Source organism: Oncorhynchus tshawytscha, linkage group LG09, assembly GCF_018296145.1.
Source record: "Oncorhynchus tshawytscha isolate Ot180627B linkage group LG09, Otsh_v2.0, whole genome shotgun sequence".
Classification (NCBI taxonomy): Eukaryota; Metazoa; Chordata; class Actinopteri; order Salmoniformes; family Salmonidae; genus Oncorhynchus; species Oncorhynchus tshawytscha.
In genome coordinates, this window is record NC_056437.1 from 65743691 (window position 1) to 65768369 (window position 24679).

The following is a 24679-nucleotide window of genomic DNA, read 5'->3' on the forward strand; positions in this document are numbered from 1 at the left end:
GAAGATGGGTCAAGGGGAGAGATCCAAAGAGGAGGGGTGTGAGTAGTAGATCTGTACCAGTACAGAGGGATGAACCAACAAGTGATATATTTTTCAGTAAGATTGGAAATGTTTGGCATTTATAGTAATGGTATTTGCGTGTGCGAGACTTGACATCAGAAGAGTTTTATCTCTTATTCTTATCTGTATTTTTTTAAACTGCACAGTCGGTTAGGGGCTGGTAAGTAAGCATTTCACTGAAAGGTCTACAGCTGTTGTATTTGGCCCAGGTGACTAATACAATTTTATTTTATTTTATTTGGGGTTACAGGGTGTGTTTAAGTGGTGGTGTTCCATCCTTTCATGCTGTTGGCATGAAGTATGACTAAATAGATGTAAATAGTGGAGTATGGTATTTATTATATATTATATGTTGGTGTAGTGTTAGATGGTAGGGTATTTGTTGTATTTTGTGTTGTGTTTGTTGAAATTTTTAAATAAGCAAAGTATAAGGGAGTTATACTCCAGTCTAGTAGGTGGCGGTAATGCAACATGTATTGGATGCCAACCTGCCGTTAAATCTCATCGAAGAAGAGGGTCGATTTCACTGACGCGGTCCGCTTGGAACAATAAATAGAGCGAACAAGGCTCCTTCCAGTTCACAACTCTGGGAAGACGCACGAAGAACTTCTTGCTTCAACAGTGATTGAACGGAACTCTTCTGCCCGCCTCCCGCGCTATATAACATTTCGGATTGATAACGTAATAATTACTTGAACTGTCTTAGTAAAATAATATAAGAATCTCTATAGTTGTACCGTTAATTTTGATATAAAATTAAAATGGAGTCTCAGGTCCGCCAGAACTATCACCACGATTGCGAAGTTGCGATCAACCGGATGATCAACATGGAGATCTTTGCCTCTTATACTTACACTTCAATGGTAAGGGGACTAATTGGCTACCAAGAGGAACAGTTTGTTGCTTTACCTAGTATTATTATGCCTGAGCCTAAATATTTTTCTGTACGCCTAGGCAACAGCTTTGAGGTAGACGTATCATTCAAATAAAGCTCATAAATATATCCTTGGACAGAGCGTATCTCCTTGACAGGTTAATTGGCAGGTTACCAAGTAGGCTAATGATTTTCCGGATCATATTGCTGTGTCAATCATGCTTAGATCCCTCAATAATAGAATGAGTTATATTAGACATGTGTTTCTAAACGCACTTGTTTATCCACCCAGGCTTTCTATTTCTCCCGTGACGATGTGGCTCTGCCTGGCTTCGCGCATTTCTTCAAGGAGAACAGCGACGAGGAGCGGGAGCACGCCGACAAGCTACTCTCCTTCCAGAACAAGAGAGGTGGACGCATTTTACTCCAGGACATCAAGGTGAGCGCCTGAGCATCGAAAAACACATTTACATTGTATACTGATATAAAAAAGAACGGTAACATCTTCGTAGAGGGTTCTCTGGTTCAAATGGTTATTGTCTCAGTTGACTATAAAGGGTTCTACCTGGAACCAAGTGGCTGATCTACAATCTGTCAAGAAGTCTAGAGAACCCTTTATAGTCAATCTAGAGCCTTTTTTTTCTAATACTGTGAGAAGTTGTTTTGGATGAGTAGTTCATGTTAATACTGAGTTCATTGTAAGGCAGGCCGTGTGTGGCTGCCCTGGTATTAGAGCAAGGTGACCAGAGGAGATAATGTCCTGACTGCTTAGGCCTGAACACACTGCCTCCCTTCATAACCACTGAACTGAGAGCATGGTGGGTGTAACTCCATCTACTTTATCCAAACTCTCCCAATGTTAATATATGATCACTGGCCAATTTCAAATTGTATTGGTCACGTGCACTGACTACAACAGGTGTAGACTTTACAGTGACATGTGTACTTACTAGCTCATTTCCAACAATGCAGAGTTAAAGATAAATATTTGCTAAATGGAAATGATAACAGAGAATAACAAGGCTTTATACAAGTACTGAGACCATGTGCAGGGGTACAAGGTAGTTGAGATATAATACATTAGGTAAGGGTTAAAAGTGACTAGGCAATCAGGGTGTGTGTGTGTGTGTGTGTGTGTGTGTGTAGACTAGTGAATGCAAAATAAGTGGTTAAACTCATCTACTCAGACCCCTGTTTGCCTCCAGAACAGCCTGCATTTTTTGGGGACATTCTACAAGGTGTCTGAAATGTTCCACGGGGATTTTTGTCCATGCTGACACGCTGAAATATATTACGGCGATGTAGTCTTGCTGGGAACAGCCCGTTCCATCTCGTCCCAAAGATTCTCTATTGGTTTGAGGTCTGGGGACTGTGCAGTGAACTTAACTCGCTGTTCCAGGCCATGTTTTTCCACTCAATTGCCCGTGGGAGCCACTTGTTTTTATCTGATTGGCTGGCGTAGAGGTCGACTGACTATCATTTTTCAACGCCGATACCGATTATTGGAGGGCCAGAAAAAGCCGATACCGATTAATCGGCCTATTTGTAATGACACTTAGAACAATACTGAATGAACACTTTAATTTTAACTTAATATAATACATCAATACAATCACTTTAGCCTTAAATGAATAATGAAACATGTTTAAATAATGCAAAAAAAAGTGTTGAAGGTAAAAGTGCCATATGTGCCATGTAAAAAAGCTAATGATTAAGTTCCTTGCTCAGAACATGAGAACATAGGAAAGCTGGTGGTTCCTTTTCACATGAGTCTTCAATATTCCCAGGCAAGAAGTTTTAGGTTGTAGTTATTATGACTCTTTCTACCACTTGTATTTCATATACCTTTGACTATTGGATGTTCTGATAGGCACTTTAGTATTGCCAGTGTAACGGTAAAGCTTCCGTCCCTCTCTCGCTCGAACCAGGAACACATCGAAAACAGCCACCCTCGAAGCATCGTTACCCATCTCTCCACAAAAGCCGCGGCGGCCCTTGCAGAGGGCAAGGGGAACAACTACTTCAAGGTCTCAAAGCGAGTGTCACCGATTGAAACGCTATTAGCACGCACCCCGCTAACTAGCTAGCCATTTCATATCGGTTACACCAGCCTAATCTCGGGAGTTGATAGGCTTGAAGTCACAAACCGCTCAATGCTTTAAGCACAGCGATGAGCTGCTGGCAAACGCACAAAAGTGCTGTTTGAATGAATGCTTACGAACCAGCTGCTGCCTACCACCGCTCAGTCAGACTGCTCTATCAAATATCAAATCATAGACTTCATTTTAACATAGTAACACAGAAATGAGCCTTAGGTCATTAATATGGTCAAATCCAGAAATGAACATTTCGAAAACAAAACTTTTATTCTTTCAGTTAAATACGGAACCGTTCCGTACTTTACATAACGGGTGGCATCCGTAAGTCTAAATATTCCTGTTACATTGCACAACCTTCAATGTTATGTAATAATTATGCAAAATTAGTTAACACTGAGTCAGATGGCCCAAACTGTAGCATGTACCCTGACTCTGCGTGCAATCAACGCAAGAGAAGTGACACAATTTCCCTAGTTAAATGAAATTCATGTTAGCAGGCAATATGAACTAATATGCAGGTTTAAAAATATATACTTGTGTATTGATTTTAAGGCGACGTTTATGGTTAGGTACACATTGGTGCGTTTGTTAAATCACCAATTTGGCGAAGTAGGCTATGATTCAATGATAAATTAACTTATGGCTTAGATCCCGTTAACGGGACCGATATAACAAGTCAGTGATTGTGCAGGGCGCCAAATTCAAAACAGATCTCATAATTAAAATTCCTCAAACATACAAGTGTTTTACACCATTTTAAAGAAACGTATGAATACCACCAGTGTCCGATTTCAAAAATGCTTTACAGCGAAAGCACACAACTGCTGTTAGGTCTGTACCTAGTCTCAGAAAAACACAATTTTTCCAGCCAAGAGGAGTCACAAAAAGCAGAAATCGAGAAATGAATCACTAACATTTGATCTTCATCAGATGACACTCATAGGACTTCATGTTACACAATACATGTTTTGTTCGATAAAGTTCATATTTCTAGCCAACAATCTCAGTTTACATTGGCGTGTTACGTTCAGTAATGTTTTGCTCCCAAAACATCCGGTGATTTTTGCAGAGCCACATCAATTTACAGAAATGCTCATAATACATATTGATAAAAGATACAAGTTATGCATGGAACTTTAGATTAACTTCTCCTTAATGCAACCGCTGTGTCAAATTTCAAAAAAGCTTTACCGAAAAAGTACACCATGCAATCGGAATTCAGCGCTCCGAAACAAAACGAGCCATACAGATATCCGCCATCTTGTGGAGTCAACGAAGTCAGAAATAGCATTATAAATATTCACTTACCTTTGCTCTTCATCAGAATGGAATCCCAGTTCCACAATAAATGTTTGATTTGTTAGATGAAGTCCATTTTGTTCACATTTAGCCCAGTAATCCAAATTCATGAGGCGCGAGCAGGCAAAGTCAAAGTTCCGTTACAGTCCGTAGAAACATGTCAAACGATCTATAGAATCAATCTTTAGGATGTTTTTATCATAAATCTTCAATAATGTTCCAACCGGAGAATTCCTTTGTCTTCAGAAATGCAATGGAACGCAAGCTAACTCTCACGTGAACGCGCGTGACCAGCTCAAGCCACTCTGGCAGACCTGACTCATTCAGCTCTCATTCCCCCTCCTTCACAGCAGAAGCATCAAACAAGGTTCTGAAGACTGTTGACATCTAGTGGAAGCCTTAAGAAGTGCATTATGACCCCGTAGACACTGTATATTTGATAGGCTATGAGTTGAAAAACTACAAACTTCAGACTTCCCACTTCCTGTTTGGATTTTTTTCTCCGTTTTTTTGCCTGCCATAAGAGTCCTGTTATACTCAGACATCATTCAAACAGTTTTAGAAACTTCAGTGTTTCCTATCCAAATCTACTAATAATATGCATATATTAGCAACTGGGCCTGAGTAGCAGGCAGTTTACTCCGGGAACCTTAATCATCCAAACTACTCAATACTGCCCCCAGCCATAAGACGTTAAAAGGCTGATTATATGCAACGCAGGACAAGCTAGATAATTTAGTAATAACTACACATGGTTGATGATAACTAGTGATTTATGTTAAGATTTATTTTTTATAAGATCGGTTTAATCCTAGCTAGCACCTTACCGTGGCTCCTTGCTGCACTCGCATAACAGGTAGTCAGCCTGCCACGCAGTCTCCTTGTGGAGTGCAATGTAATCGGCCGTGATCGGTGTCCAAAAATGCCGATTTACTGATTACAATTTTTTATTTGACCTTTTTATTTAACTAGGCAAGTCAGTTAACAAATTCTTATTTTCAATGACTGCCTAGGAACAGTGGGTTAACTGCCTGTTCAGGGGCAGAACGACAGTTTTGGACCTCGTCAGCTCGGGGTTCTAACTTGCAACCTTCCGGTTACTAGTCCAACGCTCTAACCACTAGGCTACCCTGAAACTCGGCCATTCCGATTAATCGGTCGACCGCGAGATAGGAGTGGAACCCGGTGTGGTCGTCTGCTGCAATAGCCCATCCGTGAGTAGGATCGCAGAGTTGTGTGTGTTCTGAGCTGGGGTTCTGGAAACCTTTGGCGTTGCAAGCGCCATTCTCTATCGACTGAACCACACCGGACCCATGATGTGCTTCATAAACTCCAGCTTATGTGGTTGTTCATATTGACTGTTAAAATGACTCCAGCTTGATCTTTTTACATTGGTTCCAGTTTGTCAGATATTTTGATAACTGTTGACTTTGAATTATGTATAGAAACATCTGCTAGTAGTCCCTAACCCTTCTGTGTTCACTGTCCTGTGTAGAAGCCAGACCGTGATGAGTGGGGCAATGGGCTGGAGGCCATGCAGTGTGCTCTGCAGCTGGAGAAGAATGTGAACCAGGCCCTGCTGGACCTGCACAAGATTGCCTCTGACAAAGTTGACCCCCATGTAAGTAATATCATCACATAGAATACAGGTACTGTCCCAGGAGCTGATCAGGTTGTTGTACCTCTGCTAACTAATTACACAGGATTGTGTGACCTGCTTCTTCAGATGCATGAATGCCACTTTACACACACACACACACACACACGATGCAGCTCGTGCAGGAGTTGGACAGCTGTAAACACCTCATTATCTGCACTTATGCCATTACCACCAGGCTCTTGTGTGTTACTGTATCTACAATAGTCTGTAGTCATTCTCTTTTCTGACCTGTTTTCCCTCTTTAGCTGTGTGACTTCCTGGAGACTCATTACCTGAATGAGCAGGTGGAGGCCATTAAGAAGCTGGGAGACCACATCACCAACCTCACCAAGATGGATGCTGTCAACAACAAGATGGCAGAGTACCTGTTTGACAAGCACACCCTGGGAGACCAGAGCTAAACCACTTCCATCCCCAGGCTACGGCCTCCAGCCTCAGACCAGGATTCCTGACTCCTCTGAGATTTTTCTGGCTTTGCATTTATAGGGAGGGGAGTGTTAAACTGGTGCAGTGCAACACAGCTATAACATCGAGGTGTTTATGTTGACAACACTACTGTATTTTGGTGGCAAGGCATCTTGTAAAACGATTAAAAAGATCCCTAAAGTTTGTTGATATTTTCTAAGTGTTGACCTGTAGTAATGGGTTTTGTATCAGTCTATTGAGGTGCTTTGCCCTTTTACTGAGCATCTTCATACCAATGATAAATACTGGCAATTGTAGATCTACTAGTGACTGAGGGTCATAACAATAGGGAAAGTTCAACATGTTTTATAAAGGACATTACCTCTCACCAGAGGGCAAGAAATGTGAGACCACATGTCAATTACGGGCCCAACTGTCAACGCTACCCATAAAAGTGAAATGGGTAACTACAGTCAATGTAGACCTGATCTCTGTGCATCTCAAAAGGTTATTAGACATCCTCGAGGTAAATCCATATGCCGCATTCCTCTAGTGATGGGAAGTTCGGCTCTTACTGACAAAATAATTTTCATTTTGTTTGTTGGTGATGCCCAATACTTCTCCTACCAGCAAACTAACTGAATAATCCAAATAATAATCCTAAAGCCTCTGGTTCACCATAAGGGGCTTATTGAAGCTGTCATATGGTTGCAAAGCTACTGGTAAATTACTGAAGTCTTCTGTAATTTACAGGCAGCTTAACTTTGGTAACTGAAAATATCTAAATTTTTAATGTGGCCATATAGTACATGGGTTTCTAGTGGATAGACCAGGTGGTTGAAGGGGGAAATAGCCTAATGTGTTTGATCAACAATGGCACTTGCAATAATTCTCCAACTAATCCATGCCACCAACATTTACAACAATGCAATACTGACATGGTAAAATAATTCAGTACATTTTTTTAAAGATAATGGTTTTCACTAAGTTGATGGTTTATATTTAGGGTAATGTTTTTTTGTCTTTCTGTTTTAAAGTATATTTTACATGTGATAAAGCTACATGGAAGGCCTGAGATTTGTGATAATCTGAAGTACCCAACAAGGCCACTAGAAGGCACCTGACTAAATGACATGTTCCTTGACATTTACAAACATTTGTGTTATGGATCCCAATTACCTGCTGTCCAGGCAGCAGCTACTCTTCCTGGGGTCCAGTGAAATAAAGGCAGTTCTATACATTACAAACCAGATGTCGCCACACGTGTTTGCCCTCAGGACACTACTCTACCACATATCGACAACACAAAATACATGTGCGTGTCTATAGTGCATATGTGTCTCCACACTCGCCCCTGTCCAGTAAGTTGTATCTAACTATTTTTAAACCTAATTTACTGTTTGCATGACTTGATGTGGAATAGTAGCCATGTCATGTCTCTCTGTAGTACTGTGCACCTCCCGTAGTCTGTTCTGGACTTGGGGACTGTGATGAGACCTGGAGGCATGTATTGTGGGGTATGCATTGGTGTCAGTTGTGTGCTAGTAGTTTAAACTGACAGCTCGGTGCATTCAATATGTCAATAATTCTCACATACAAGTAGTGATAAAGTAAATCTCTACTTTGAGCCATGAGAGATTGACATGTATAATAGTGTTAGCTCTCTGTGTACATTTAAGGGTGTGACAATGTGGCACCTGACCACACGACTGGACAGTAGTCCAGGTGTGACAATACTAGGGCCTGTAGGACCTACCTTGTTGATCGTTGTTATGAAGGCAGAGCAATGCTTTATTATGGACAGACCTCTCCCAATCTTAGTTATTGTTGTATCTATGTTTTGACCATGATAGTTTACAATCTAGGGTAACTCCAATAAGTTTAGACTCAACTTGTTACATTTCCACATTATTCATTACAAGATTTAGTTGAGGTTTAGTGTTTTAATTTTAGGTCCCAAATACAATGCCTTTAGTTTTTGCAATTATGTTGGAGAGGGTTCCATTAAAGAACACCCTCTGTGTTCTGTTAGACAGGTAACTCTAGATCCACAATATAGCAGGGGATGTAAAGCCATTATATTTCCAGCAGCAGATTATGATCAATAACATCAAAAGCTGCAAAGAAGTGTTTAAAACATTTTTTTTCTGTTTCTGAGTTAAATAATTCTAATTAAATTTAGTTGACCTTTATTTAACTATGCAAGTCAGTTAAGAACAATTTATTATTTACAATGATAGTCTACCCTGAACAACACTGGGTCAATTGTGCACATCCCCATGGGATATAATCCAGCCTGGATTTGAACCAGGGACTGGTTCAAGAGTGGTATCTCTTGCACTGTGATGCAGTGCTTTAGACCACTGCACCACTCGGGACACAATTGAATTGGCATCTTCCGGGTTATGGGAGAGTTTGGCCGGGGTAGGCCGTCATTGTAAAATAAGAATTTGTTCTTTTTTTAATTGAACTTTTATTTAACTACGCAAGTCAGTTAAGAGCAAATTATTATTTACAATCCCGGCCTACCATGGCCAAACCCTAACCCGGACGGCGCTAGGCCAATTGTGTGGCACCCTGTGGGACTCACAATCACGGCCGGTTGCGATACAGCCTGGAATCGAACCAGGGTTTGTAGTGACGCCTCTAGCACTGAGAGTTATGGAATGGTTAACCATTTACAGTATCACTTACTGTTTATAATGTTTTGCGGCTGGTCACATGATGGACCCGGTTGTGACAATTTAACACATGTTCTCTGGGTTGAACATTACAGAATGGGGGGGCAGCAAGTTTGCAATTAACAAAGGTACTAAGCAATTCCTGTAGGTTAGCCAGTCGTGCGTACTGAAGACTGTTTATCAACTCCCAAAAATGTGTTTCTTAACCACATGACTATTTCAAAGTTGACAGGAGAGGAGTTTGTCACTGCATGAAGATGATAGGTCCTACTGAGATTTGAACTCAGATCACAGGATTCAGAATCCTGAGTGCTAACCATTACACCATAGAACCCTACACAGACCATTTTCTAAAGTGTTCAGATTTTCCTGTCATTTGTTCACCGACTGAACAGTTGGATATGAGCTGATTGGTAGGCCATGTGAATAATTCAGTACAAAATCAAGGAAGGTTCTACTGATATTTGAACTCGGATCACTTGATTCAAAGACCAGCGTGCTAACAATCACACCATAGAATCATATTATAAATCCAATTGGGAATTGTCCAGAAACAAAATAATGCGTTTTAATGTGCAAAGTCATTCCTTCACGTGTTGCAAATACTTCCAACAGACAACAATCTTTGGACAGCTATATTCTAGTTCCACGAGGCAGAGTAATTCACATGATAGGTCATACCGAGATTTGAACTCGGAATGCAGGAATCAGATTCCTGAGTGATAACCTTTACAGCGTTGAACCCTGTACTGAATACTCTCTGAAGGGTTCAGATTTTAGGGTCATTGGTTCACCGGAAAAACACAGAAAATCCTTTCTTGCCTGAACCGGTATGAACTGGGCTACCCTACCATGTAACAACTTGGAAATACGCATATTTTCAACACGATTGATGTGATCAGGTAGAAACAAATATTGAATATTTTCAGTTCTTTCGGGGCAGCAAGTTTTCAATTAACAAACGTATTAAGCGTTTCCTGTAGGCTAGCCAATCGTGCGTACTGAAGACTGCTTATCTACTCCCACCCACTTGTTTCTTAACCACACAACCATTTTAAAGTTGACAGGAGAGGTGTATGTCACTGCATAAAAATGGTTGGTCATGGTTGAGGTTTCCAGGGTTAGAGTAACATCAGTGCAGAAGTTGTCATATGCTGAGGCAGTTAAGAAGTAGAGGAAGATGGGTCAAGGGGGAGAGATCCAAAGAGGAGGGGTGTGAGTAGTAGATCTGTACCAGTACAGAGGGATGAACCAACAAGTGATATATTTTTCAGTAAGATTGGACATTTTTGGCATTTATAGTAATGGTTATCAACTGTACTGCAGGAATGGAACGTAAAGTCGCAGGAAGTAGAGGTTGTGGTGGCAGCTGCAGAGAGGTATTTGGGTGTGCGAGACTTGACATCAGAAGAATTCTATCTCTTATCTCTTATTCTTATCTGTATTTTTTTAACTGCACTGTCGGTTAGGGGCTCGTAAGTAAGTATTTCACTGAAAGGTCTACTGTTGTATTTCGCGCATGTGACGAATAAAATTTGATTTGATTTATTTTGAGTTACAGGGTGTGTTAAGTGGTGGTGTCCCAGCCTTTCATGCTATTGGCTACGACTAAATAGATGTAAACAGGGGAGTATGGTATTTATTATATATTTTTTTGTGAGTGTAGTGTTAGATGGTAGGGTATTTGTTGTATTTTTTTGTTGGCGTGGTTGTTGATTAAAAAAAATAAAAAGCAAAGTATAAGAGAATTATACTCCAGTCCAGTAGGTGGCGGTAATGCAACTTTTATTGGATGCCAACCTGCCGTTAAATCTCATCGAAGAAGAAGGTCGATTTGACTGACGCGGTCCGCTTGGAACAATAAATAGAGCGAACAAGGCTCCTTCCAGTTCACAACTCTGGGAAGACGCACGAAGAACTTCTTGCTTCAACAGTGATTGAACGGAACTCTTCTGCCCGCCTCCCGCGCAATATAACATTCCGCATTGATAACGTAATAATTACTTGAACTGTTTTAGTAAAATAATCTAAGTATCTCTATAGTTGTACCGTTAATTTTGATATAAAATGAAAATGGAGTCTCAGGTCCGCCAGAACTATCACCACGATTGCGAAGTTGCAATCAACCGGATGATCAACATGGAGATCTTTGCCTCTTATACTTACACTTCAATGGTAAGGGGACTGTAATTGGCTACCAAGAGGAACAGTTTGTTGCTTTACCTAGTATTATTATGCCTGAGCCTAAATATTTTTCTGTACACCTAGGCAACAGCTTTGAGGTAGACGTGTCATTCAAATAAAGCTCATAAATATATCCTTGGACAGAGCGTATCTCATTGACAGGTTAATTGGCAGGTTACCAAGTAGGCTAATGATTTTCCGGATCATATTGCTGTGTCAATCATGCTTAGATGCCTCAATAATAGAATGAGTTATATTAGACATGTGTTTCTAAACGCACTTGTTTATCCACCCAGGCTTTCTATTTCTCCCGTGACGATGTGGCTCTGCCTGGCTTCGCGCATTTCTTCAAGGAGAACAGCGACGAGGAGCGGGAGCACGCCGACAAGCTACTCTCCTTCCAGAACAAGAGAGGTGGACGCATTTTACTCCAGGACATCAAGGTGAGCACCTGAGCGTCGAAAAACACATTTACATTGTATACTGATAGCAAAAAGAACGTACATTTCTTCGTGGAGGAGGGTTCTTGTCTCAGTTGAAAAGGTTTTACCTGGAACCAGGTGGTTGATCTATAATCTATGGCAAGAAGGCTAAAGAACCCTTTATAGTCAATCTAGAGCATTTTTTCTAATACTGTGAGAAGTTGTTTTGGATGAGTAGTCATTCATGTTAATACTGAGTTCATTGTAAGGCAGGCCCTGTGTGGCTGCCCTGGTATTAGAGCAAGGTGACCAGAGGAGATAATGTCCTGACTGCCTAGGCCTGAACACACTGCCTCCCTTCATAACCACTGAACTGAGAGCATGGTGGGTGTAACTCAATCTACTTTATCCAAACTCTCCCAATGTTAATATATGATCACTGGCCAATTTCAAATCAAATTGTATTGGTCACGTGCACTGACTACAACAGGTGTAGACTTTACAGTGACATGTGTACTTACTAGCTCATTCCCAACAATGCAGAGTTAAAGATAAATATTTGCTAAATGGAAATGGTAAAGAATAACAAGGCTTTATTCAAGTACTGAGACTATGTGCAGGGGTATAAGGTAGTTGAGAGAATACAGTAGGTAAGGGTCAAAAGTGACTATGCAATCAGGATATGTCACTGGTGTCAATGTGTGGGCTTACAGTGGGGCAAAAAAGTATTTAGTCAGCCACCAATTGTGCAAGGTCTCCCACTAAAAGATGAGAGGCCTGTAATTTTCATAGGTCCACTTCAACTATGACAGACAAAATGAGGAAATAAAAAATCCAGAACATCACATTGTAGGATTGTTAATGAATTTATTTGCAAATTATGGTGGAAAGTAAGTGTTTGGTCAATAACAAAAGTTTATCTCAATACTTTGTTATATACCCTTTGTTGGTTATGACAGAGGTCAAATGTTTTCTGTAAGTGTTCACAAGGTTTTCACACACTGTTGCTGGTATTTTGGCCCATTCCTCCATGCAGATCTCCTCTAGAGCAGTGATGATTTGGGGCTGTTGCAGGGCAACACGGACTTTCAACTCCCTCCAAAGATTTTCTATGGGGTTGAGATCTGGAGACTAGCTAGGCCACTCCAGGACCTTGAAATGCTTCTTACGAAGCCAGTCCTTCGTTGCCTGGGCGGTGTGTTTGGGATCATTGTCATGCTGAAAGACCCAGCCACGTTTCCTCTTCAATGCCCTTGCTGATGGAAGGGGGTTTTCACTCAATCTCACGATACATGGCCCCATTCTTTCCTTTACATGGATCAGTCGTCCTGGTCTCTTTGGAGAAAAACAGCCCCAAAGCATGATTTTTTTTCCACCCCCATGCTTCACAGTAGGTATGGTGTTCTTTGGATGTAACTCAGCATTCTTTGTCCTCCAAACACGACGAGTTGAGTTTTTACCAAGAAGTTATATTTTGGTTTGATCTGACCATATGACATTCTCCCAATCTTCTTCTGGATCATCCAAATGCTCTCTAGCAAACTTCAGACGGGCCTGGACATGTACTGGCTTAAGCAGGGAGACACGTCTGGCACTGCAGGATTTGAGTCCCTGGCAGCGTAGTGTTACTGATGGTAGGCTTTGTTACTTTGGTCCCAGCTCTCTGCAGGTCATTCACTAGGTCCCCCCGTGTGGTTCTGGGATTTTTGCTCACCGTTCTTGTTATCATACAGGCAACGAGTGGAGGACAGAGGAGCCTCTTACAGAAGTTACAGGTCTGTGAGAGCCAAAAATCTTGCTTGTTTGTAGGTGACCAAATACTTAATTTCCACCATAATTTGCAAATTCATTAAATCCTACAATGTGATTTTCTGGATTTTTTTTATTTTTCTGTCATAGTTGAAGTGTACCTGTGAAAATTACAGGCCTCATCTTTTAGTGGGAGAAATTGCACAATTGGTGGCTGACTAAATACTTTTTTGCCCCACTGTATGTAGTGTGTGTGGGGGTATAGACTAGTGAGTGCAAAATAAGTGGTTAAACCCATCTACTCAGACCCCTGTTTGCCTCCAGAACAGCCTGCATTATTTTTGGGACCTTCTACAAGGGGTCAAACATTCCACCGGGATGTTGGTCCATGCTGAAATCAGGCAGTTGCTGCAGATATTACGGTGATGTAGTCATGCTGTCAACAGCCCGTTCCATCTCGTCCCAAAGATTTTCTATTGGTTTGAGGACTGTGCAGTGAACTTAACTCGCTGTTCCAGGCAATGTTTTTCCACTCAATTGCCCGCTGGAGCCACTTGTTTTTAGCTGATAGGTGTAGAGGTCGACTGATTAACTGCCGCGATGCATATAAGGCCCTCCCCTGCCCTCCTTTTGGAAAAGCTGATCACAAATCCATTTTGTTGCTTCCTGCCTACAGACAGAAACTAAAACAAGTTGCTCCCGCGCTCAGGTCTGTTAAACGCTGGTCCGACAATCTGATTCCACGCTTCAAGACTGCTTCGGTCACGTGGATTGGGATATGTTCCGCATTGCGTCCAACATTGCTGAATACGCTGATTCGGTGAGCGAGTTCATTAGAAAGTGCATTGATGTCGTTCCCATAGCAACGATAAAAAATTACCCAAACCAGAAACTGTGGCTTGATGGCAGCATTCGTGTGAAACTGAAAGCGCGAACCACTGCTTTTAACCAGGGAAAGGTGACCGGAAACATGACCGAATACAAACAGTGTAGCTATTCCCTCCCCAAGGCAATCAAACAAGCTAAGCGTCAGTGTAGAGTCACAATTCAACGGCTCAGACACGCGGTATGTGGCAGGGTCTACAGTCAATCACGGATTACAAAAAGAAAACCAGCCGCGTCACAGACCAGGATGTCTTGCTCCCAGGCAGACTAAATAACTTTTTTGCCCGCTTTGAGGACAATACAGTGCCACTGACACGGCCTGCTACCAAAACCTGCCGACTCTCCTTCACTGCAGCCGACGTGAGTAAAACATTTAAACTAGTTAACCCTTGCGAGGCTGCAGGCCCAGACAGCATCCCCAGCCGCTTCCTCAGAGCATGCGCAGACCAGCTGGCAGATGTGTTTACGGACACATTCAATCAATCCTTATCCCAGTCTGCTGTTCCCACATGCTTCAAGAGGGCCACCATTGTCCCTGTTCCCAAGAAAGCTAAGGTAACTGAGCTAAACGACTACCGCCCCGTAGCACTCACTTCCGTCATCATGAAGTGTTTGAGAGACTAGTCCAGGACCAGATCACCTCCACCCTAGACTCACTCCAATTTGCTTACCGCCCAAGTAGGTCCACAGATGACGTAATCTCAACCACACTGCCCTAACCCATCTGGACAAGAGGAATACCTATGTGAGAATGCTGTTCATCGACTACAGCTCAGCATTTAACACCATAGTACCCTCAACACGTCATCAAGCTCGAGACCCTTGGTCTCGACCCCGCCCTGAGCAACTGGGTACTGAACTTCCTGACGGGCCGCCCCCAGGTGGTGAGGGTAGGTTACAACATCTCCACCCCGCTGATCCTCAACACCGGGGCCCCACAAGGGTGCGTTCTGAGCCCTCTCCTGTACTCCCTGTTCACCCATGACTGCGTGGCCACGCACGCTTCCAACTCAATCATCAAGTTTGCGGACGACACTACAGTGGTAGGCTTGATTACCAACCACGACGAGACGGCCTACAGGGAGGAGGTGAGGGCCCTCGGAGTGTGGTGTCAGGAAAATAACCTCACACTCAACGTCAACAAAACAAAGGAGATGATTGTTGACGTCAGGAAACCGCAGATGGAGCACCCCACTATCCACATCGACGGGACAGTAGTGGAGAGGGTAGTAATCAAGTTCCTCGGTGTACACATCACGGACAAACTGAATTGGTCCACCCACACAGACAGTGTTGTGAAGAAGGCGCAGCAGCGCCACTTCAACCTCAGGAGGCTGAAGAAATTCAGCTTGACACCAAAAGCACTCAAACTTTTACAGATGCATAATCGAGCGCATCCTGTTGGGCTGTATCTCCGCCTGGTACGGCAACTGCTCCGCCCACAACCGTAAGGCTCTCCAGAGGGTAGTGAGGTCTGCACAACGCAAACTACCTGCCCTCCAGGACACCTACACCACCCGATGTTACAGGAAGGCCATAAAGATCATCAAGGACAACCACCCGAGCCACTTCCTGTTCACCCCGCTATCAACCAGAAGGCGAGGTCAGTAGAAGTGCATCAAAGCAGGGACCGAGAGACTGGAAAAACAGCTTCTATCTCAAGGCCATCAGACTGTTAAACAGCCACCACTGACATTGAGTGGCTGCTGCCAACACACTCACTCAACTCCAGCCACTTTAATAATGGGAATTGATGTAAAATATCACTAGCCACTTTAAACAATGCTACTTAATATAATGTTTACATTACTCATCTCATATGTGTATATACTTTCCTCCACACCATCTACTGCATCTTGCCTATGCCGTTCTGTACCATCACTCATTCATATATATTTATGTACATATTCTTTATCCCCCTACACTTGTGTGTATAAGACAGTAGTTTTGGAATTGTTAGTTAGATTACTTGTTGGTTATTACTGCATTGTCGGAACTAGAAGCACAAGCATTTCGCTACACTCGCTTTAACATCTGCTAACCATTTGTATGTGACAAATCGATTTGATTATAATTTTTCAGCGCCGGTACCGATCATTGGAGTACCAGAAAGTCGATAGAAAAAGGACGATTCATTTGTAATAATGACAATTACAACACTGAATGAACACTTATTTTAACTTAATATAATACAATCATTTTAGCCTCAAATAAATGAGACCTTTTCAATATGGTTTAAATAATGCAAAAAAAAAAGTGAGGGTAAAAGTGCCATGTAAAAAAAGTTACCGTTAAAGTTCCTTGCTCAGAACATATGAAGCTGGTGGTTCCTTTTCTCGAGTCTTCAATATTCCCAGGTAAGTTGTTATTTTATTTTGTAGGTTATTATAGGACTATTTCTCTCTACCATTTGTATTCCATATACAGTGGGGAGAACAAGTGTTTGATACACTGATTTTGCAGGTTTTCCTACTTACAAAGCATGTAGAGGTCTGTCATTTTTCTCATGGGTACACTTCAACTGTGAGCGGCGGAATCTAAAACAAATCCAGAAAATCACATGATTTGTAATTAGCATTTTATTGCATGACAAGTATTTGATCACCTACCAACCAGTAAGCATTCCGGCTCTCACAGACCTGTTAGTTTTCCTTTAAGAAGCCCTCCTGTTCTCCACCCATTACCTGTATTAACGTCGTCTGCTGTAATAGCCCATCCGTGAGTAGGATCGCAGAGTTGTGTGTTCTGAGCTGGGGTTCTGGAAACCTTTGGCGTTGCAAGCGCCATTCTCTATCGACTGAGCCACACCCGACCCATGATATGCTAGATTTTATGAAGCACGTGGTTTTTCATAGTGCCTGTTAAAGATTGTATTTTAATTTCTGCATTTTCCTGTTTGTCAAAGAAATATAACTGACTTTTAATTATGTATAGAAACATCTGCTAGTAGTCCCTAACCCTCCTGTGTTCTCTGTCCTGTGTAGAAGCCAGATCGTGATGAGTGGGGTAATGGGCTGGAGGCCATGCAGTGTGCTCTGCAGCTGGAGAAGAATGTGAACCAGGCCCTGCTGGACCTGCACAAGATTGCCTCTGACAAGGTTGACCCCCATGTAAGTTATGGTGGAACCACATGTATGTATCACAGAATACAGGTACTGTCCCAGGAGATGATCAGGTTGTTGTCGCTCTGCTAACTAATGACATGATTGTAACCTGCCTCTTCACACACACACTATAGTCCACAGACTCATGAATGCCACTATACACAATGCAGCTCATGCAGGAGTTAGTCAGCTGCAAACACCTCATTATCTGCCCTTATGCCATTACCACCAGGCGCTTGTGTGTTACTGTATCTACAATAGTCTGTAGTCATTCTGTTTTCCCTCTTTAGCTGTTTCACTTCCTGGAGACCCATTACCTGAATGAGCAGGTGGAGGCCATTAAGAAGCTGGGAGACTACATCACAAACCTCACCAAGATGGATGCTGTCAACAACAAGATGGCAGAGTACCTGTTTGACAAGCACACCCTAGGAGGCCAGAGCTAAACCACTTCCAGCCTCAGACCAGGACTCCTGGCTTCTCTGATAGATCCTACTGGCTTTACATTTATAGGGAGGGGAGAGTGTTAAACTGGTGCAGTGTAACACAGCTGTGACATTGGTATGTTTTTGTTGACAACACTACTGTATTTTGGAGGCAAGGCATCTTGTAAAACAATTAAAAAAATATCACTAAAGGTTGTTGCTGTTTCTAAGTGTTGACCTGTAGTAATGGATGTTGTATCAGTCTATTGAGGTTCTTTGCTCTGTCTTACTAAGCATCTTCATACTAGTGATAAATACTGACAATTGGAGACCTCCTAGTGGCTGAGGGTCATAACAATAGGGGAAGTTCAACATGCGGTTTTACAAAGGACATTACGTCTCACCACAGAGAGCACTATTACAAGAAATGTGACAGACACCATGTCAATTAAGGGCCCAACTGTCAACTCTACCCATAAAAGTGAAATGGGTAACTACAGTCAATGTAGACCTTAACTCTGCATCTCAAAAGGTTATTAGACAGCCTCGAGGTAAATCTGTATGCCGCATGGGGCTGCAGCGTAGCCTAGTGGTTAGAGTTGGACTAGTAACTGAAAGGTTGGAAGATCGACTCCCTGAGCTGACAAGCTACATCTGTCTTCTGCCCCTGAACAAGGCAGTTAACCCACTGTTCCTAGGCCATCATTGAAAATAAGAATTTGTTCTTAACTGACTTCCCTAGTTAAAGGTTAAAAAAAAAATTCTCTAATGATGGGAAGTTCAGCTCTTACTGACACCAAATAAATCTTGACTCATTTTGTTTCAGTTGCTAATGCAATAGTTCTCCTACCAGCAAACTAACTGAATAATCACAATAGTAATCCTAATGCCTCTCGTTCACCATAAAGGGCTTATTGGAGCTGTCATGGTTGCAAAGCTACTGGTAATTTACCAAAATTACTGAAGTGTTCTGTAATTAACAGGCAGTCTAACTTTGGCAACCTAAACTTTAACTGAAAATATTGCTACTTTTCATGTGTCCATATAGTACATGGGTTTCTAGTGGATAAACCAGAAGGTTGAATGGGAAAATAGCCTAATTACATGTGTTTGATCAACAATGGCATTTTCAATAATTCTGCCACTCATCCATAATTTCTTTACACAACTGCCACCAACATTTACAACCATGAAATACTGACAAAGTAAAATTGAGTACATTTAAAAAAAATGAAAGGTAATGGTTTTCACTAAGTTGATGGTTGTGTTTTGTGTCTTTCTATTTTAAAGTTTATTTTACATGTGATAAAGCCACACGGAGGGCCTGAGATTTGTGATAATCTGAAGTACCCAACAAGGCCACTAGATGGCACCTGACTAAATGACATGTACTTTAACAAACATTTGTGTTATGGATCCCTTTTACCTGCTGTCAAGGCAGCAGTTACTCTTCCCGGGGTCCAGTGAAATAAAGGCAATTCTGTACAAAAAATGTTACATTACAAAACCAATTTCACCACACACTTGTTTTCCCTCAGGCCACTACTCTACCACATAACACAAAATACATGTGTGTCTATAGTGAATGTGTTTTTATATTTTAGATATGATTTTACTGCTTGCTTGAGTTACTTGATGTGGAATAGTAGCCACGTCATGTTTCTATGTAGTACTGTGCACCTCCCATAGTCTGTTCTGGACTTGGGGACTGTGATGAGACCTGGTGGCATGTCTTGTGGGGTATGCATTGGTGTCTGAGTTGTGCTAGTAGTTTAAACTGACAGCTCGGTGCATTCAATATGTCAATACTTCTCACAAACACAAGTAGTGATGAAGTAAATCTCTACTTTGAGCCATGAGAGATTGACATGCATATTAATGTTAGCTCTCTGTGTACATTTAAGGGTGAGCCGTGCTGCCCAGTTCTTGGCCAATTGTAATTTTCGTAAGTCCCTCTTTGTGGCACCTGACCACACGACTGGACAGTAGTCCAGGTTCCGACAAAACTAGGGCCTGCAGGACCTACCTTGTTGATCGTTGTTAAGAAGGCAGAGCAGTGCTTTATTATGGACAGACCTCTCCCCATCTTAGTTATTGTTGTATCAATATGTTTTGACCATGACAGTTTACAATACAGGGTAACTCCAATAAATGTAGTCTCTTGTTACATTTCCACATAATTCATTACAATATTTAGTTGTGGTTTAGTGTTTAATTTTAGGTCCCAAATACAATGCCTTTAGTTTTTGAAATTAATGTATTTCAGACTAATTTATTTCTTGCCGCCCATTCTGAAACTGACTGCAGCTCTTAAGGTTTGCTGTGGTAGCTGATGTGTATAGTGTTGAGTCATCAGCATACATAGATACACAGGCTTCACTCAACGCCAGTGGCAAGTCATTAGTAAAGTTAGAAAAAATAAGGGGCCTAGAAAGCTGCTCTGGGGAATGCCTGACTCTACCTAGATTATGTTGGAGAGGATTCCATTAAAGAACACCCTCTGTGTTCTGTTAGACAAGTAACTCTAGATCCACAATATAGCAGGGGATGTAAAGCCATAACACTTACGCTTTTTCCAGCAGCAGATTATGATCATGTCAAAAGCTGCAGAGATGTGTTTAAAACGTGTTTTTCTTTAAATAATTTAACTAGGCAAGTCAATTACAAACAACTTCTTCTTTACAATGATGGCCGACACTGGGTCTGTTGTGGGTCACCCTATGCTTATTAGTAACTGGAATAAGTCATTTCATAAATGTGTCAAGTGCAGCATCTGGTTGCTCCTCATTACACACCACAGAACAGCAAATATTCTTTACATCTTCAACATCGGAATCTCTACCTTTGCGACCCTAAGCTGTAAACGCATGCTTTAAGTCATGTACATTTGTTGATTGCTAATCAAACAATGGTTTGCACTTAGTGGGACTATCTTTTGTTTTTCAACAGGACAATGACCCAACACACCTCCAGGCTGTGTAAGGGCTATTTGACCAAGAAGGAGAGTGATGAAGTGCTGCATCAGATGACCTGGCCTCCACAATCACCCAACCTCAACCCAAAAATCAGATAAAGCAACACCTCACGACACAACGCCTCTCCCATATTTGACCTCTATAGTTTGTGTGTATGCATTGATATGTAAGCTATGTGTGTCTTTAAAAAAATGTATGTAGTTGTGTCCTTGAGCTGTTCTTGTCTATTGATGTTGTGTATTATGTTATGTTTCATGTTTTGTGTGGACCCCAGGAAGAGTAGCTGCTGCTTTTGCAACAGCGAATGGGGATCCTAATAAAATACCAAATTGGGATTGTTTGGGATGAGTTGGACTGCAGAGTGAAGGAAAAGTAGCCAACAAGTGCTCAGCATATGTGGGAACTCCTTCAAGACTGTTGGAAAAGCATTCCAGGTGAAGCTGGTTGAGAGAATGCCAAGAGTGTGCAAAGTTGTCATCAAGGCAAAGCGTGGCTACTATGAAGAATCTAAAATCTATTTTAATTATATCACTTTTTTGGTTACTACATGATTCCATATGTATTATTTCATAGTTTTGATGTCTTCACTATTATTCCACAATGTGCTAAATAGTACAAATAAAGAAACACCATTGAATGAATAGGTGTGTCCAAACTTTTGACTTGTACTGTATATGCTGCAATAGTCTATGTGTGGGGTGACTGGTGTAATTCTCCTGTCTTATCTGTATGCTCTCTCCTCCCCTCCCCCGTCCCGGAGGACCTGAGCCCAACGCCCATGCCTCAGAACTACCTGGCCTGAAGACTCCCCAGTCCACCTGCTTGTGCTGCTGCTCCAGTTTCTGCTGTTCTGCCTGCAGCTATGGAACCCTGACCTGTTCACCAGACATGTTACCTTATCCTGCTGTTTCGTTTCTCCTCTGTCTCCATCTACCTCTCAACCTCTGAATGCTGGGCTATGAAAAGTTAACTGACATTTACTCCTGAGGTGCTGACCTGTTGCGTCCTCTATAACCACTGTGATTATTATTTGACCCTGCTTGTCACCTATGAACGTCTGAACATCTTGAAGAACGATCTGGCCTTAATGGTCATATACAGTGCATTCAGAAAGTATTCAGACCCCTTGACCTTTTTCTACATTTTGTTAAAGAAGTTAAAGCCTTATTCTAAAATAGATTAATAGTTTTCCCCCGTCATCAGTCTACACACAATACCCCATAATGACAAAGCAAAAACAGGTTTTTAGACATTCTTGCTCATTTATAATGATTTTTTAAAATGGAAATATTACATTTACATAAGTATTCAGACCCTTTACTCAGTACTTTGTTGAAGAACCTTTGCAGCGATTACAGCCTCGAGTGTTCTTCGGTATGATGCTACAAGCTTGGCACACCTGTATTTGGGGAGTTTCTCCCATTCTTCTGTGCAGATCCTCTCAAGCTCTGTCAGGTTGGATGGGGAGCGTCGCTACAGAGCTATTTTCAGTTCTCTCCAGAGATGTTCTTTAGATGCATTTTGCCAAAATCTAAGCGGGCTGTCATGTGACTTTTACAGAGAAGTGTCTTCCGTCTGGCCACTCTACCATAAAGTTCTGATTGGTGGAGTGCTGCAGAGATGGTTGTCCTTCTGGAAGGTTCCCCCATCCACACAGAGGAACTCTAGAGCTCTGTCAGGGTGACAGTTGGGTTCTTCGTCACCTCCCGGACCAAGGCCCTTCTCCTCCAATAGCTCAGTTTGGCTGGCCGGGCCAGCTCTAGGAAGAGTCTTAGTGGTTCCAAACTTGTTCCATTCATGAATGATGGAGGCCACTGTGTTCTTGGGGAACATCAATGCTGCAGACATTTTTTGGTACCCTTCCCCAGATCTGTGCCTAGACAAAATCCTGTCTTGGAGCTCTATGAACAATTCCTTGGACCTCATGGCTTGTTTGTTTTTTTTGCTCTGACATGCACTGGCAACTGTTGGACCTTTAATATACAGTTGTGTGCCTTTCCAAATCATGTCCAATCAATTGAATGTACCACACGTGGACTCCAATCAAGTTGTAGAAATGTCTCAAGGATGATCAATGGTAACAGGATGCACCTGAGTCTCATAGCAAAGGGTCTGAATACTTATGTAATAAGCTATTTCTCGTTTTTGCAAACATTTCTAAAAACCTGTTTTCACTTTGTCATTATGTGGTATTGGGTGTAGATTTATGAGGGGGAAAAGAATTCTATTCATTTTAGAATAAGGTTGTAACGTAATAAAATGTGGAAAAAGTCAAGGGGTCTGAATTTTTTCCGAATGTACTGTATCATACTAAATGGAGGGATACAAATTGACATCCCAAATCCTACAAATACCACCTGAGGCCCTTGTGCAGTCGTTTCACAACATTTCTTAATATAATCAGGGGAGAAACACACCAAGAAAGCAGCTTTGATGGCCACTGTTAAGAGGAAGATCCCAGCTTCCCATTAATCTTACATTTATTTCTGCTTTTAAAAATAAGTGAACTGCACCATTTTAAAACCTGAGTTTTTAGAAACAGCTTGGTTTATGTGTTACAGGGGATATATGTATACAGCAATGCATCGCTTAGCCATGCTAGCATCGCCCAGAATGGCTTGCCAAGTGTTTGTTAGCAAGCTGACAGCAGGTTAGGTTTTAACAGCCAATCCAGTAGGGGTTGTAAACTATAGTGAGCTTCTATTGGTCAATCGCACCCTGATATTGCAAAGTATTAGCATCAACTTAATGGTTTCGTTCTGTAAGATGGAACAGTGGGCAGCATTGAATTCAAATGGACACGGTACTGTTCTGAACAACCAATTGAAAAATGGTAATCGCCTTCAGAGGGCTAAATGTATTTTATTTTATTTATTTGTATTTATTTTTAACCTTCATTTGACTAGTCAAGCCAGTTAAGAACAAATTCTTATTTACAATGACGGTCTACCAAAAGGCAAAAGGTCTCCGGCAGGGACGGGGGCTAAATGAAATACAAATATTTGACAAAACACACATCACGACAAGAGAAACACAACACTACATAAAGAGACAACAACATAGCATGGTAGGCAGTAACAGAATTCTGTTGTAACAGATAGGCTTACATTATTCAGTGTTTATACATCCTTGGCTGAGTACCAGAGGAAAGTTAGGGACAGTCAAGTCAGCAATAGCCCGTGTTGCTAGCAACAAGATAATGTTTTGAGTTCATGATCTAGCTAATGATTAGCACACTGGGGTAAATGTAGATGGGCAACCCCATGCAACAGGTTATCATGCTTATTGCTAAATAACACACCTGCCTGATAATATGGACTGATATGGTATTGGGCTCATTTCTAGAAGGGAAAATTATATTTTAGATGGTGTCAGGATACTTTTATTTTCATTCATTTTGGAGTAATAAAATTAGTCTGGAAATGCCTGGTGAAAACCAAACACTGCATTCCAGTAAGAACATCATACTCAAGCATGTTTAGTGTGATGGGCAGGTTTGAGACCAACACAATGCTTTTATTCATAACAGAATCTTCAGCCTATTAGGACTGGACATGATTTCATAAATGGTTAAAAAAACAATACATTTTACGGATGGGTCCCAGTCAAAGTCCATAATCCCAATTTAGATGGAGTGGCCGGACTTGAAATGAGCTTGAAAACCAAACAAATGCATTCCATGCAGTAAGAACCTCCACAGCAATGTGACCAACAACACAGGTGGTGGTAGTGTGATGGATTGTGGGATGCTTTGATGCCTCAGGACCTGGTTAATGCAAAAATATTAGGTTTTGAAAATCAGAATGGTGGAAAATACTGTTTATTTGTACTTTTTTTTAGGCACTGTATATGTACAC

General features: G+C 41.6%; 2 protein-coding genes and 1 non-coding gene across 4 annotated transcripts; 2 read left to right on the top strand and 1 right to left on the bottom strand.

The window, feature by feature from the left end:
• The first annotated feature begins 620 nt into the window (after window positions 1-620).
• Window positions 621-18063, top strand: LOC121847190 (ferritin, middle subunit-like). 2 transcript variants are annotated; one of them, XM_042327250.1, is made up of 5 exons: window positions 621-923; window positions 1227-1373; window positions 5828-5953; window positions 6238-6435; window positions 17891-18063. In XM_042327250.1, the coding sequence occupies exons 1-4, from the start codon at window positions 822-824 to the stop codon at window positions 6391-6393; spliced, it is 531 nt and encodes a 176-aa protein (XP_042183184.1). In that variant the 5' UTR covers window positions 621-821; the 3' UTR covers window positions 6394-6435; window positions 17891-18063. The 2 variants fall into 2 exon arrangements, with proteins under 2 accessions (XP_042183184.1, XP_042183183.1); XM_042327249.1 differs by having other exon boundaries at window positions 6238-6382; window positions 17794-18063.
• On the bottom strand, window positions 9341-9412 carry trnaq-cug. The gene has a single exon. It is a non-coding gene; the product is annotated as a tRNA-Gln (tRNA).
• On the top strand, window positions 10943-18063 carry LOC121847192 (ferritin, middle subunit-like). Its single transcript, XM_042327252.1, has 4 exons — window positions 10943-11253; window positions 11559-11705; window positions 17303-17428; window positions 17713-18063. Exons 1-4 carry the CDS (start codon window positions 11146-11148, stop codon window positions 17866-17868), a joined length of 537 nt encoding a protein of 178 aa, XP_042183186.1. The 5' UTR covers window positions 10943-11145; the 3' UTR covers window positions 17869-18063.
• Window positions 18064-24679: the final 6616 nt, after the last annotated feature.

Coding starts and splice junctions, on each gene's coding strand:
- LOC121847192 (XM_042327252.1), top strand. CDS start 11,146: ATGAAAATGGAGTCTCAGGTCCGCCAGAACTATCACCACGATTGCGAA. Junction 11,254..11,558: donor CTTATACTTACACTTCAATG/GTAAGGGGACTG, acceptor TTATCCACCCAG/GCTTTCTATTTCTCCCGTGA. Junction 11,706..17,302: donor TTTTACTCCAGGACATCAAG/GTGAGCACCTGA, acceptor TGTCCTGTGTAG/AAGCCAGATCGTGATGAGTG.
- LOC121847190 (XM_042327249.1), top strand. CDS start 822: ATGGAGTCTCAGGTCCGCCAGAACTATCACCACGATTGCGAAGTTGCG. Junction 1,374..5,827: donor TTTTACTCCAGGACATCAAG/GTGAGCGCCTGA, acceptor TGTCCTGTGTAG/AAGCCAGACCGTGATGAGTG. Junction 6,383..17,793: donor TGACAAGCACACCCTGGGAG/ACCAGAGCTAAA, acceptor ATCACAAACCTC/ACCAAGATGGATGCTGTCAA.